Source organism: Poecilia formosa, unplaced genomic scaffold (assembly GCF_000485575.1).
Source record: "Poecilia formosa unplaced genomic scaffold, Poecilia_formosa-5.1.2 Scaffold650, whole genome shotgun sequence".
Taxonomy (NCBI): domain Eukaryota; kingdom Metazoa; phylum Chordata; class Actinopteri; order Cyprinodontiformes; family Poeciliidae; genus Poecilia; species Poecilia formosa.
Window position 1 is genome coordinate 35873 of NW_006800589.1, and position 14023 is coordinate 49895.

The following is a 14023-nucleotide window of genomic DNA, read 5'->3' on the forward strand; positions in this document are numbered from 1 at the left end:
GAACAGTGCCCAGTCAGTCTGACTGTTAGTTAAAGTATGTTTGTGGAGTTGCTATACAGAACAGAAAAACAGCTATCATCTACTAAACCTATTCTTGGGATCTTGCTAGCACACCAGTGTATTTTTTTTAATAAAATTGATTGACTTTTACATCATCAACTTGTCTGTACTGGAGTCTGTGCCCTTGTTTGAGCATGCATGACCTGCCCTGATTCATCCAATAAGATGGTGAATCCAGCTGATCAGCATTTTCATTAATTAAAATAAATATGCAAAGTTTTATAACCAAACAAAATACATTGAAAGATAAACAAATGTGCATACAGAGATGATTTTATTGTAAGACAGAGACACTAACCAACATTTTTATATAAAGAATGATGCACTATACAGAAAGTGGAAAGAGTCAGCATAAGTTACAAACTTTGGTACATTCTGGTTAATCAGACAGATTGTATATTCAGTAAGAGAGATTCATCTTAATGTGATCATTGATGAAAACTGACATTTATAGTTAAATAAATGCCCCCCACTGGTTTTCAACGACTGATTTATATTCTTTCAAAGAGTAAACAAAGAGAACAATAAAAGAATGACTGATTTAAAAATTCTAATATTTATTAACTGCTTGGCAGAAATCTTATTTCTCAACCAATTAGAACAGAGGCACCACCTACTGTCTGTAGTTTCATGGAGGTCCATCTGCATCAAGGATAAAAACAAGACACTTAGGGCCTGAACATAAAAGATCCCAAATAAAGAGCATGAACTTGCTTTTGCAAAGGAAATTGCATATGCATATGTTGCAAGTGATCTACAAAGATTGTGTGCACAATTGATTATAGGTGCAAAAGTGGTCTAGACCATCCTATTTAAATGAAGATTCTGCATATGGTAATGGAGAGTAGCATTATAGAGAGTGTAGGAGAGCAGAGTGGTCATAAAAGTAATATGAAGTTAAAAACCATGGAGTTATAAGCACAACAATACAGGCTTATTATTAATAATAATGCACTTCATTGAAATAAGTAACAACACAACAGGGAAAACGTTTAAAAATGAATCAGAATTAAAGCTGTAGACATCTGTATTGATTTACCTAAGCCAACTCAATTCATTCTATTCAACAGTTTGCACATAGTGGAATTGATGCAGGATGAGGTAATCCTGCAGCTCCAAACTGGCATTTCTGGTTGGCATTTATCTATATTTCACACCAAACATATAAATGTAAGTATTTTATTGAAAGGAGTTGAATGGATAGGACACGTGATCTAGGAACATATAAGAGAGAAGGCTTAGGCAAAGACTCAATGTCAGTGCTCAATGTGGGAGGACAATCTTCAAGAAATATTATTTCCCAAGTCTGTCTCTTGGTAAATAGAGAGAGACCATCTCTGTGGTCAGTTGCACCTCCCTTTCAAACATGCTAAATATAGACGCAAGAATGATGACTGTGTATTTTTGTGTTTAATGATGTAAAGCGCTTTGAAATGCCTTGCTGCTGAAATGTGCTATACAAATAAAATTTGATTTAATGATTGAAGAACAGGTCCCCAATCTGCTTTTGTTTCAATAAATAACATTGTGGGTGATAAATCATTACATTTTCAAAACCTCTGCCCAGTATTTTCCACTTTCTGATGCAGTGGATCTATGCTATTGTTCTGCATAGATATGAAGGCATGCATACGAAATAGTCATTTTGCAGACACAATCTTCGTAGAACCTGTAGATCAGGTGTATGTGCCAGCAAGTTTGGATCTATTAAAAGATCAGACCCTAAGTTAGTTTTAAAACAGAAAATATAAAGGTCATTTTGGACCCTCATATCAATTTGTCTCTTACTAAATAACATCAGCAATAGATACTTCCAGGTCCAGGAAGTACTGTGCTGTGCATTTCAGACTTGTGTAGTACTAGTGAATTCTGCAGCAGTGTACAGAGGCATGCTTTCTTTTTTTAGTGCAAAATGGAATGAAAAAACATCTTGTATACCTAATCTTGGTAGATGCTCCATAAAATGTTCTTGAATTTATAAAGATGATCTGACTAGAACACCAGTCTGAGGAACAACGGAACTGAGTAATTGGTGCTTACATTCTCCAATAGAACCACAAAAGTGGAATGAGAGTGCAAAAATGGTAAAGAGCAAGAAGAAAGGCTTTCAAATGCCCTTTTTGCTCAAACCCTATTAGAACTAATCATACCCCTTAAACTTTTCCTTCCTAAATAAAAAAAGGATGCATGGGATTGTATCGAGCTACCATGTGTTAGTGCTTTGTAGAATAACCTTTTGTAGCAACTATAGTTAAATTTCTTTCATGATAGGGTCCTTACAGCTTTGCTCTTGAAGTTTTTCCCCATTTGATATTTTGCTGCACTTTGACAAAGCAATTCTAACTAGGAGTCTTGAAAGTCCTCCAACTCAGGGTCAAGTCTTCTGTAACCTCAAACAGGTTCATTCATCATCTCATCAACTCTACTCCGGCAACATTGAACCTACTGAAGAAAGCAACACTTTTGCACCCAAAGCTTCAACTCCCCTGTCCCCAGTTTGTGACAGTCACATTTGGCCAGTTGGCCCAAGCAACACATTTCACGTGCTGAAATGTGTCGCATTTTAGCATGTGAATTAGCTGATTTAATTACTTAGAGACATAGGTGCTTATTAGACTTGCTGGATTGGCACAATAACTAGATTCATCTGCAGAAGGAGAGGGTCATCTGGGGCAGCACCTTAAAGAGCTGTTGCAGGAAAAAAATAGGAAAAATAAACTCCATTTTACTTGAATGTAATCATGGATTTCACCTGGGGATCCCCATTCCGTTTTATCATAACCTCTTGGTGCTGCACCAAACCCTGCTTTTAGATTCGTCACTGCATAAATACATCCTCACATGAACAAAAAGTACTTATTTTATACATTTTCAACAACTAAGTGACAATGAGAAAGAAAAATAAATCTAAAATGTTGAAGAACCATCTTTAGCTGTAATAGAAGCTATTATAGTTTAACTGACTCTCTTCTGATTGTTGTGAGGTTCTGTTTCACAGCATTACTTTTGCCCCTTATGGTGGACCAAGCATAAACTTTGGATGGGACCATGGTGAATTCAATGACTGCTGGATCCTCAGGCTCTTTCCCATAGAGCTCCACGATGACGTGTTATGGGATGTTTACTTTATTTCCATCTTTGCTTCTTTCAGTTGCAGAACTGCAAACCTGAATGAAGATTATCTTTACCTTAAGAAAGAAGACCATCCCGTATTTCTTCTCTTTTACCAATTAACATGCCCATATTATCTGCAAAATCAATAATTTTTTATTAATATTTTACTGGAGTCCTGGACAGATGTCTTAAAGGGGACATAGGGGCTAAAAAAGTGGATTTTGGACCATAAGTAAATTTTTTTAATACTTTGGGTGCAAAAAAATTTCAATTTATCCTCTCCCAGTGCTGCATAGATATCTTTATATTCCCAAAAAATAGGTCTTCATATTTTTCTTTATTGCCTATGACATTTTCTTGTAAATTATGTCTCTGCATGTGCTGTGGAACTGCAAATGTGGTGACAAGGTCATAACTTCTGACTAATCAGTTTGCTGAAGTTTGCAAGTAGACAAGTGAAAATGTTCAGTTCTAGCGTGTAGTCAAATATGATTGACCTCTGGCATCAGAGCCTCTTCAACATGTCTAATTAAAATGTATTTTTCTCTGAAAAAGGAAACTGCATCAGAGGATTAGTGGGGAAAGTTTGTCCCTCAGTGCGCAGAGCACTGAGGGACAAGTGCTTCCGCAACCACCACCAAAGATGGATTTTCTGAAAGTCTATCTGAGGGTCAGTTCCTTCTATGGAAAAAAGGAACACAGCAAAGCGGTAAGCTTTAAATAATGCTAAAATGACAACAAAGCTTATTTTGGACATTAATTTTTTGTGTTGATAATGGTGTCTTGACAGGAATTGTAAAAATATCACTCGGTAATTATAAGTTATGGGAAAACATCACCAGTGAAACACTACTTAAACCCACAACTAGTCTTAAAAACAACAAATCAAAATATACAATTAAAATGAATATCAATTATTTGCACTTTTGTTTAATCCAAATTAAGTCAGCAGCAGCACCAAAAAAAAAAACAACTTTCAAAATTATTTTCCTAAAAACAAACAAGAAAGGCTTAGCCTGGGAGTGGCGCTAGTAAAGGATGGTGGGCCGCCAGGCCTGTAATACACTGGGGGAAACCCTGATATATATATTTCAAAAAATGTGGCTTTGTTTTTGCCATATTTGTCTTGGAGAACACATCCTGTTAGCTAACTCATTAATTATGTCGAGCATTTGCTGACTTTATCAATATTGTTGGTTGCATTAGAATTTTAATGACATGCATGGACATTATGGTTAAATTACGCTCCATATTGTAGGTAGTTGGTATGGATGGAGAAAGTGTAAATAGAAAATTACACCATTGCAATGTATTCATCTGAAGGAAAGGCTCTGGTGGTTTGTTTTCCCCATTATCCTGCTCCGGTTCAGACTCTTGCCCATCCAGCCTTCCATGCTGGAGCCAATCTTCTGTTGTTGACACCTTTAATAAACTTGGGAATAAAAAGTGTATCTATTGGTAAATAACTGTATTGCTGGAATCAAAACTACAAACAGGGCAGAATGGCGTGGAGTGGAACACACAATGCCCTGGAAGAAGGAGCAGGGCATGAAATGTCTAATACACATTAAACCCCCGGCCCCCGAGAAAACAAACCGCAAAACAAGTTGCTTTAAAAGGTGCTTCAGAACAGGGTATGTGGAGCTACAATGAGTAATTCAGACCAAGCGTTGCAGGTCTACTTTATAAGAGAAGTATTTGGATATGAAAAAGAAGGGTTTCAAATGACATAGCCACTTTAAAGATTTTAGTTTGTGTATGATTTTCTCCACAAATTGAATGATGAACTTCAAGTGTACTTTTGCTCATAAAGTTGGAATTAAATATGTTTTGCTTCTTCTCACAACATGGCTGTGACAGGATGAAATTAAACAATATTTCCTAAAGTAATAAAATTTTCTTATTACTTTTGATCTCAGTGAAAATCAAACTTTTCAAAAATAAAATTATTCCACATTTATGAGTAACAATGTAATTTTGAAAATATCTTATGATCCTGAGATTTAGAGACTGCAGCTGTTGTCTGTAGCTCTAAGCGAATGACATGGTTGAAAATATAGACAACCATGTACCAGACGGTGTTTAACTGATACATTGATGTATCAGTTAATCAATGCTTTTGATGTCCGTCTCTAACTGTAGCTTGTTTTCCTGTTAAATAATTCACAATGAACTCATTTCTTCCAAAGGCAATCCCAGCATTTGCTTTGTTGAAGATGAAATTTTTTACAGTTGATTAATAGTGTGTATAACACACTGAAGGATGTATTAAGACAGTTTTAAATCTAATGGAAAGGAGGTTATACATCATGACATAAGAAACTTCAAATTCCATCTAATGTTCACTTCAACCAATTAACACAATTATATGGTAATTAATTATTTTGAAGGCTAAGGCTGGTTACATTCAGATCCTTCCGAGAAAGAAAATCCTCTATTGTCATGGAAAATACTGAAATTTAATACAAAATCTCCTAACTAGAATCCAAAATTAACTGTTAGCTTTTAGGTTCAATTAGAAATTCCCACAAATGTTTGAGATACAGCATAAAGAACTCTAAATGCTTTTGAAATCTACACATGCAGTTTCTAAATTGGGCAGCTCCAAATAGTTGCTGTACTTGGAATTGCTTTTGCTGGGCAGTCTTGTATTTTGATAAGTCATTCAAACCATAAAAAGAAAAAAAAAACTTAGCTTTTGAAACAAAAAACTTACTTCCCTTCTGTAATGTGTAAAAAGAGGTGTCTGAATGGTCAGGGCTTGGCAGCACTGATGTCAGTCCTGAAGGCAGTGTAGGGCTTCATTTCTCTAGTGTTACAAGTGAAAGCGTGCAAAATATAGGAGTGCAACATAAAGCATTTACCTTTTCAGTGGAGTCATTTCAAAAGCTCAGTCTTGATTTAAAATATCTGAGGCAAAGTGATTTTCAGACTGAGTAGTAAAGTATATTCTAATTGGTCTTTCTCGTTTTTGACTGAGGTCTTGGACTTGATGTTGCCTACCAACCAATCACTGAACGTTACCAGACGGTGCTTTTTAACTAAATGCTTTAAAACCGGGTCATTAGGTTTTCGCCAATCAAGGCTTTTAAATCACCCTTTGAGTAAAAAACAGTTTTGGGGATGCTGAAGACTGACGAAAGGGCAATGTCTTCTCTTCTAGCATGGCCTCTTCTCTTTACCAAAAGCAGGTTAAAAAGTGCTATAGAAAACTGGGCCAGACAAAGACAGCATCTCATTCTAGCCCAAAGGTGCTGGTCTCTTCCACAGCAGTCAGCAGCTTATCATACAACATAGAGAAGGACTGGTATGGTGGCAGGTCCAATCGATTGAAACATGTGTGAGCTCTGCAGAAAAAAAAACAGACGGCACAGTTAGAGATTGAAACTAGACAAATTACGTTTGGCAGGAGGTGACTAAATGCCTGCTCATACAAAGTGCTGCCTATTAACCAAAAGCTCCACCTTGACACTTCATTCCCCAGCTGAGCTCCCACCACACAGACCACCCCTCCCTCACACAGCTCCACCAGAATAGCAGCAGCAGTAATGAGCAAACATATATTGGAACTGCAAGTCTGCAGAGCTTTTTATACAAACAGCAACACCTGAGTGAAGTTGGCCCCCCCACCTTCTTCAAATCAGACAAAATTGGTGTCAAACGTTTGTGCTACGTTTGTGCAGCAAAGATTTTCGTTTGTACTGCTATCTTTATAAAGATTAATAGTAGTTTATAGAGGTCAACCAGCACAAATGTAGCACAAACATTTGACACCAATTTTGTTTGATTTCAAAAAAGTGGGGGGGCTGGTTGACCTTTTAACCTTTACACTTTCATTAATATCTTCAAAGCCAAAGCAACACAAACACAAATTTTTGCTGCACAAACCAGCACAAACGTAGCCGAGTTGATTGACACCCATTTTGTCTGATTTGAAGAAGGTGGGGGGGCTGGTTGACCTTTGATGACCTCTAGAAACATTTCTTCATATCTTTAAAATTATAGCGGCACAAACGAAAATTTTTGCTGCACAAACCAGCACAAACGTTTGACACCAATTTTGTCTGATTTGAATAAGGTGGGGGGGGGCGACTTCACTCAGGTAACAGCAACACTCCTAAGGACAGTTGTAAACGGCAGTTATGTGATGATGTCCTGAAAGAAGACTGCGGGAAAGGAGGGAAATTCTTAGACAGAAGCTAATTGCAAGGCATCAGACATTGCAAAGTCAAATTTTTTTAATGAACTTTTTTTTTAAGTTGTTTTTGAGACAAAGCATTTTAATAACTGAAGGTAATAGTCACTTGATTGTACTATAAAATCACACTACGTGTCTGGAAAATGCACGTAATTTAGGAATGATGGTGGCGATGGTGGTAGGATTTAGTCCTACAATCGGTGGCTTGTCTATTCAATTCCCAATACGTCTGCCTCTGTTGTGTCCTTGGGGCAACACATATTCATATCAAGCCAGCTTTTAATTGTAATGAATTATGAGGTAATAGTATCCAAAAGTTGTTGTAGATTCTCTCTCCTGTAGATTTCTTAAAAATACCCTGAAGTACTTTTCTACTGTTAAGACAATAAATTTAAAGTGTGCTAGTTTTGAAACTTAGCATGTCTTGATTGAAATAGCCTAATTATAGTTTTAAAATCAGTAACTTATTCTGGCCTATTTACCTTTATGTTACCTGTAGTTAAAGCAGATGGTTTGCTAGGATCGTTTGAACTGCCTTTTGTCTGTCTGGGAAACAAAACAGGAGAAGTTCTATCTTTTCACACTCATCTGTGAGAGGCCATAAACACGGCAGGAGTTTCTAACTTTAGAGAGGGTCAGAGACAGCTCCTGGTTGGATGAGAAAAGATACGCCTTATTTGAATATATTAAAGAGAAGAATGCGTCTTTACTATAAAAATTTGTACACGTGAGGAACAAACTAGATTTGCTCTTGCAATTCTCCAAAGACGTCTTTGCTTTTCTTTCTTTCTTTCTTTCCTTCTTCTTTTCCATTTGTGTCAGATAAATGAATGTATGTCTCTGTTGTTCTGCAGTTTCTGTTGTAATTTCATGTGTTGTCTTCTATTGGATTAAACTCTAATTCTGTGACGTCTACACTCATTGTTGTTTTCTGTGTGGCTACACGCGGTCTGCCGGGAGAACCTGGGATCGAAGAAGATCGAGCCAAAGAGTTTTCTTAAGAAATATTGTAACCTAAAATCTTCTTCAACACTACCAATAGCATATCAATGTCATTATAGTGAGAGGATGTTTTATTTTTCCAGCATTAACAATATTTAGAACTTAATTTTCATTTACTGGTTTTACAAACGGCTTTGATCAATAGGTTCTCATGTTTTCTATAAGGAATTCATAGTTTATCTACTGGGATCACCTTTTCTCCAAGTAAAGGTGTGGAGTCTAAATTATGTTAAGTAGTCTTAACCATTAATGTTGTGTGTTAAGACATAAGTACTTTTGTTTGTCATTATGTTTCTAGAACATAAAATAGGAGTGGTATATCAGTGATAAATAAAGTCTTATTCGGTTGTTAGGGTGCAGTAAATGGCTGTGAGTTGGTCTGAAGGGGGTAAAAGGTGGATAGATAGTATTCAAGATCCAAGTCTTCAAAGAACTCTGAAAACTTGAAATTACAAGTTACAACAACATTTAATTTTCCTTTGGAATCAATAAAGCATTTTTTTATTTGAATTTGATTTGACAGAGTTTGTGTTTAGATTTTTTTTTTGTAACTGAATAAAGACATACATAATTCCACATGACATCTACATGTTATGGTTGTCCAAGTCAAGTAATAATAACTGAACTACTTCCTTCCCCTGCTATTTTATTTTTAATTTAAAACACTGTATCCCTTTTTTTGTTTATCAAGTATACATTTAAGATTTAGTGCATTATGTTGATAACAGCTAAAACTAATGATGGTCATCGTCAGCCAGCAGCTTTTTGACCCCCAGCAGGGAGATGGGGGGGTGGGATCTTGCGCAGATGATGTCACGCTGCAAGGCTCCATACATAGAGCCAAGCTGGTGTAGATATACTCAAACTAATTACCAGAAATGTATTCAACCTGTTCTTTCAATTCAACCACCAAGTCATTCATTTTTAATTTAGTATCATTTAATTTCTGTAAAATGGGTTTGGACAATAAATCAGTGACAATATATGTTATGACAGACATGTCAGTTATACATACTTCTGATGGAATTGTCAGTAATTTTACTGAACTCCAATATAGTATTGCACCTCATTCTGGGGATGTAGGTAGAGGAAAGACTTTAGCCACTTAACGTATCACGGGCAGCTAAACTAGGTGAGTGGCATTTCTAATTCACTCACTCTTTGATTACCAAGCAACAACCATGTTGAGTAACTTGCACAGCAGCAGTTTAAGGTTTCATCGCCGTGATTCAAAACTGCTTAAAAGCTAAAGCAAAAGCTGTGGATAAAACAAGAAATGTCACACCACCAATTTAGCAGTATTTTCAGATATTTAAAACTTAAAACTAATTAATAGTTAAGTTTTACACTATCAATATCGACCAATATACAGTGCTAATATTTTGATACATTTTTAACCCATATTGTCCAGACCTACTGTGAACCTTGTAGATGTCCCTATCAGACCAAGAGGAGCAATATAATTATGGTTGGGTTTTGGTTTTTAATTATTCTTAAAGAACCATTGGACCTCGTTAAGGAATTGCAACTCTAATTGTCAAGGTGTCTTTTGTTTTTCAAACACCTGCTAAAATTGGTGGACAGGAAAGGAGATGATTCAATTATCTGAATCATGTGTCTTAGATTTGAGGACTAAAGTTTCTCAGCCCTAATTAAATTGGATTAAAATGTCATCAAGATCAGGCACCTGGGCAGTGAGGTGATCTTTCCCCACTTTTCCACACAGAACCTGCGTGGTCCATTACTGCCACGCAGTGAAGCGAAGCCCTCGTATGGAATGCTTGATGTTCCTGTCACAAACTCAATATATGGAGACAAAGAGGGACCAGAATTAGTGTGGAAAACAAATACATTTTAGTTAAAGTTTCTTTATTATGTTGTCTGAAGAGTGAATCTCATTATAGATTCATTACACATTACTCAATGATTTTGGATTACAGTTCAGATGATCAGAAAATCTGAATCTTAAAATGGAAAGAACTGTTGGTGCATATTTCTTATACTATATGCCCAAAATACATATAGTATTTTGGGCATATAGTATATGCCCAGTGAACATTAAAAATACATGTTCTTTACTTTAAGAATGAAATTATCTATATAAATATTGTACTATACTGATATTTAGCTTGGCATCTGCTACATTCCCTTGTACAAACTAGCCTACCTGCAAGAGTCGTAATCTCTGCTCATTGTTGAACCTCTCCACTGCAGCCCAGAACCACCGGATAACAATATGGTTGTCATGGTAACCTGAAAACAACACACACCATTGTGTCATTATGGTCTGGGTCTGTATACATATGTCATATCAAAGTTCCATGCCTTTCAGTACCCAAGACTTCCCAGTTGTGCTCGCCAAGTTAAAATGCAAAACTACAAATATGGTTCAGTGTACGCAGACACACTGGAACATATGGTTCCATATGTATGGCATTATATATGCAACCAGAAAAAAAGCAGAAACTGACAGATGGAGCTGAAAGAAAGGAAGGAGATGAGATAAAGAGGAAACACACAAGGAAGGAGTGAAAAAAGACAAAGAAGAGCTGAAGTTAGATTATGGATGGAACTAAATTGTCTTCATCTCAATCATAGCAAAACTCAAATCATATTATTTGGTCAAAACCTTCACACTAAAAATCCAGACACGATACTTGGTTCTTCGGCTCCGTTCTGTCGGATTTCAGTCAGGAATCTTAGTAATTGTAATTTTTATGTAAAGGTAATGGTTGAAACCCTGATACAGCGTCTTCAAGTGATCCAGAATGCAGCAGCTTGGCTTCTTAGTCACCTGGAAGTGTGACCGAATAAGGCCCTTATTGGCCTCCTTACACTGGCTGCCAGTTTCATATTGAATAGATTTTAAGATTCTTTTAAAAACTTATAAAGTTTTAAACAGGTTAGCCATTCCTTATTTTCAGATCTTTTGAAACTTCATTCTGTGTCCATAACTTTAAGATCAAATAATCAGCTGTTACTGAAAGTCCCTCAGACTACCCTTAAGAAAAAAGGAGATCGGGTCTTCTCCATTGCTGTTCCTGTTCTATGCAATAATCTTCCTTTCCAGATCTGCCCGCAGCCTGGATCATTTTAAATCAATTCTTAAAACTCATTTTTATTTTTTGGCATTTAATTGAGGCCTGATACTTTAGTTATTCAGTTGTGATGTTTTTTTTGTTTACTTATTATTATCATTACTCTTATTATTTTAACATTATACATTTTTGTTGTATTATTTTCTTTTTCTTTTTATCAACTTATCACTTTTCGTACAGGGTTTGGCGCCATTTTAAACCTGTTTTTAAAGTGCTATATAAATAAATTTGACATTGACACAATTAAGGAATGAAAAGAGGAAAATAGAAAATCATTTTACTTATGAGTAAGTCAGAAAAAAATTAAGGGAGAAATGAAGAAGTGACAGAAGTACAAGACAGAAGAAGAAATAGTGATGACGGGCAGGTAAGAAAATATACAAGAAAGGAAGGACACAAGGAATAAAGGTGAGAATGAAGAATAGGAAATAAAATCTGTAAATTTCCATACTGTAATTTTTCATTATTTGATCCAGAGCTGGAAAAAAATTAATCTAAATCCATAATCTTTCAGAGATTACTTTATTGATCCCTGTGTACCTCCTCTGTATTCAGTATTGCTCCTCCAGTCTGATAAGTCAATCTCAGCAGTGCCAGCAATGACCAGCTCCAGCTCCCTGGCATCAAACACAGACACCAATCTCGCATCCACCACCTGAAGAGAAACATATATTGTAAAGGTAATAAATGTCCTGTAAAATTGAAATGTCTGGAACAAACTGTTTTGTTTTTACAAGGTCGACACACCCCACCTCATAAAAACCTCTGACTAGGCTTTCAGTCTGCTGGACGACTCCTCGCTCTATCCTCCACTTCACCATCCGCTCGATGTACTCTTTCTTGTTCTTCTCCGAGACTGGGATGTTCCCTCCACCAGGTTTCAGCTCCCGTTCTGTGATCTACAAAAACCATGTCTAGCTCAATGCTAAATCTGTGTTTGAGTCTGAAAGACAGACGGACAGATGTAATAATGCTTTAGCCACTTTCAAAAGCAGAATCCACAAGCTAGTGGAGCTGGGTTTGGGAACAAAGGGTGCACTGATAAATCAGCCCCCCATTTCCTTAATTTTGGGAGATCAGCAATCGACCAATGCTTTCAACCAGAATTTTCAGGTCAGGCTTTTTAAAGATGAAGAGCCAGCGTTCAGTCAGAAAACTGCACCCCAATTGGAAACATCAGTAGTATAGTTAAGACAGGAATATTCACTGAATTTTCTCATTTAATTTTCACTCTGAAAGGTTAAATGTGACTTACCCCCAGCAGTGCGTCTCGTTTGTTTTTTCCCATTTTTTTTTGACTAATGCGACATACTATGGAACAATATATTTGTTTTATTAGCTCAAACACTAAATATATCTTAATATGCATTAATGCACACAGTGGAAACAGCAAGACTCCAGAAGCTACAGTTTTATCTCTTGTCTTGAGGGTAAAACCATTTATAGCCAAGGAAAATGAATGACAGTCTTGGATTGGCAGCTTTGCAAACTCCATCCTGTTTTACAAGTAGCATTGGGCCTAGGTACTTCGGCTTTCCAAGCTGCATTTTCTTTTGAACATCTAGTAAATAATCTACAAACGGGTGATTTGTAGTCTGTAAATAATTTGGAGTCACATTGCACAGAAAAAAAATATTTATGACGGGGTGCTGTGGTGGCGCAGGCGTAAAGCACAATCCTTACATGGACGTCACAGTTTCGAGTCCTGATGACCTTTGCCGTATATCTTCCCCTTCTCTTATTACCTACTTTTCTGTCTAACTGCTGTCAAATAAAGTGAATCTGAGCCAAAAAAAAAGTCATATTTGTGACCAAAAACTTTAATTGTTTTCTAGTCTATCACTTGTTAACAAGATAGCAGTAAGCATCTAAATATGTAGGCAATCTCAGAGTCTGACCTGTCCAAACACTTCCTCATTGACAGTAAAGGTGAGGTCAAGCATGTCTTCTATATCATTGTCCTTCATCCACTGGAGAGACTGGTGGAACTCCTCATCCAGATATTCCAGGTCACTCAGATCGCAGGGACTGGAGAATAGAAAAGGCAAACAATGAATGACTGCACTCGTGTGAGTTTTTGGGTCTTTCAGTGAGAGTAAGCCTTACAATTAAAAAAAAACTGTAAACAATTAAAATGCATGTTGGTGAATGCTTTCCTTATATTCATGGTTAACTCTGGATAAACATACATGCGCAGAAGGCCTTTATAGAAGGGTCTGGTGAAGAAGGCATCCAGCAGATACTGATGGATCAGAGCCAGACCCAGAATGCGGCCACTGAAACGGAACCTGAGGTACACAAACAAATGGATAGTCGGCCTTATGACTGTAGTGAACACAAACCTGTGAGATATTCTTAATAATCTTGGTCTAATTCAGAGATTCCCAAACTGTGGGGGGTTCCGTGTCATTTCAGGGGGGTAGGGGGGTGCAGGAAGTGGTATGGATGAATGAAAAAAAAACAAAAAAAACAATGAACGCTGTGTGCACTCAGGGGGGTGGAGTGGGGTGAGTGTTTGAGTGGATGGAAGAGTATAATAGGGAGTCTCTAA

General features: G+C 36.8%; 2 protein-coding genes across 9 annotated transcripts in view; both read right to left on the reverse strand.

Moving 5' to 3' along the window:
- The window catches only part of LOC103130587 (E3 ubiquitin-protein ligase HECW2), a 27361-nt gene extending 24535 nt beyond the window's left edge, over window positions 1-2826 (reverse strand). The window contains exon 1 of the mRNA XM_016666032.1: window positions 2813-2826. Within this exon, the coding sequence (XP_016521518.1) occupies window positions 2813-2826 (14 nt within the window). The remainder of the gene's footprint in view (window positions 1-2812) is intronic.
- Window positions 2827-4155: 1329 nt separating this feature from the next.
- LOC103130583 (E3 ubiquitin-protein ligase HECW2-like) overlaps window positions 4156-14023 on the reverse strand; it is a 46853-nt gene continuing 36985 nt past the window's right edge. For all 8 annotated transcript variants that reach the window (XM_016666034.1, XM_007542014.2, XM_007542013.2 and 5 more), the window contains 7 exons: window positions 13662-13760; window positions 13371-13500; window positions 12225-12371; window positions 12013-12127; window positions 10542-10627; window positions 10062-10174; window positions 4156-6521 (listed from right to left, as the gene is read on the reverse strand). In XM_016666034.1, coding sequence (XP_016521520.1) covers window positions 6410-6521; window positions 10062-10174; window positions 10542-10627; window positions 12013-12127; window positions 12225-12371; window positions 13371-13500; window positions 13662-13760 — 802 coding nt within the window. In that variant the 3' untranslated portion in view covers window positions 4156-6409. The remainder of the gene's footprint in view (window positions 6522-10061; window positions 10175-10541; window positions 10628-12012; window positions 12128-12224; window positions 12372-13370; window positions 13501-13661; window positions 13761-14023) is intronic.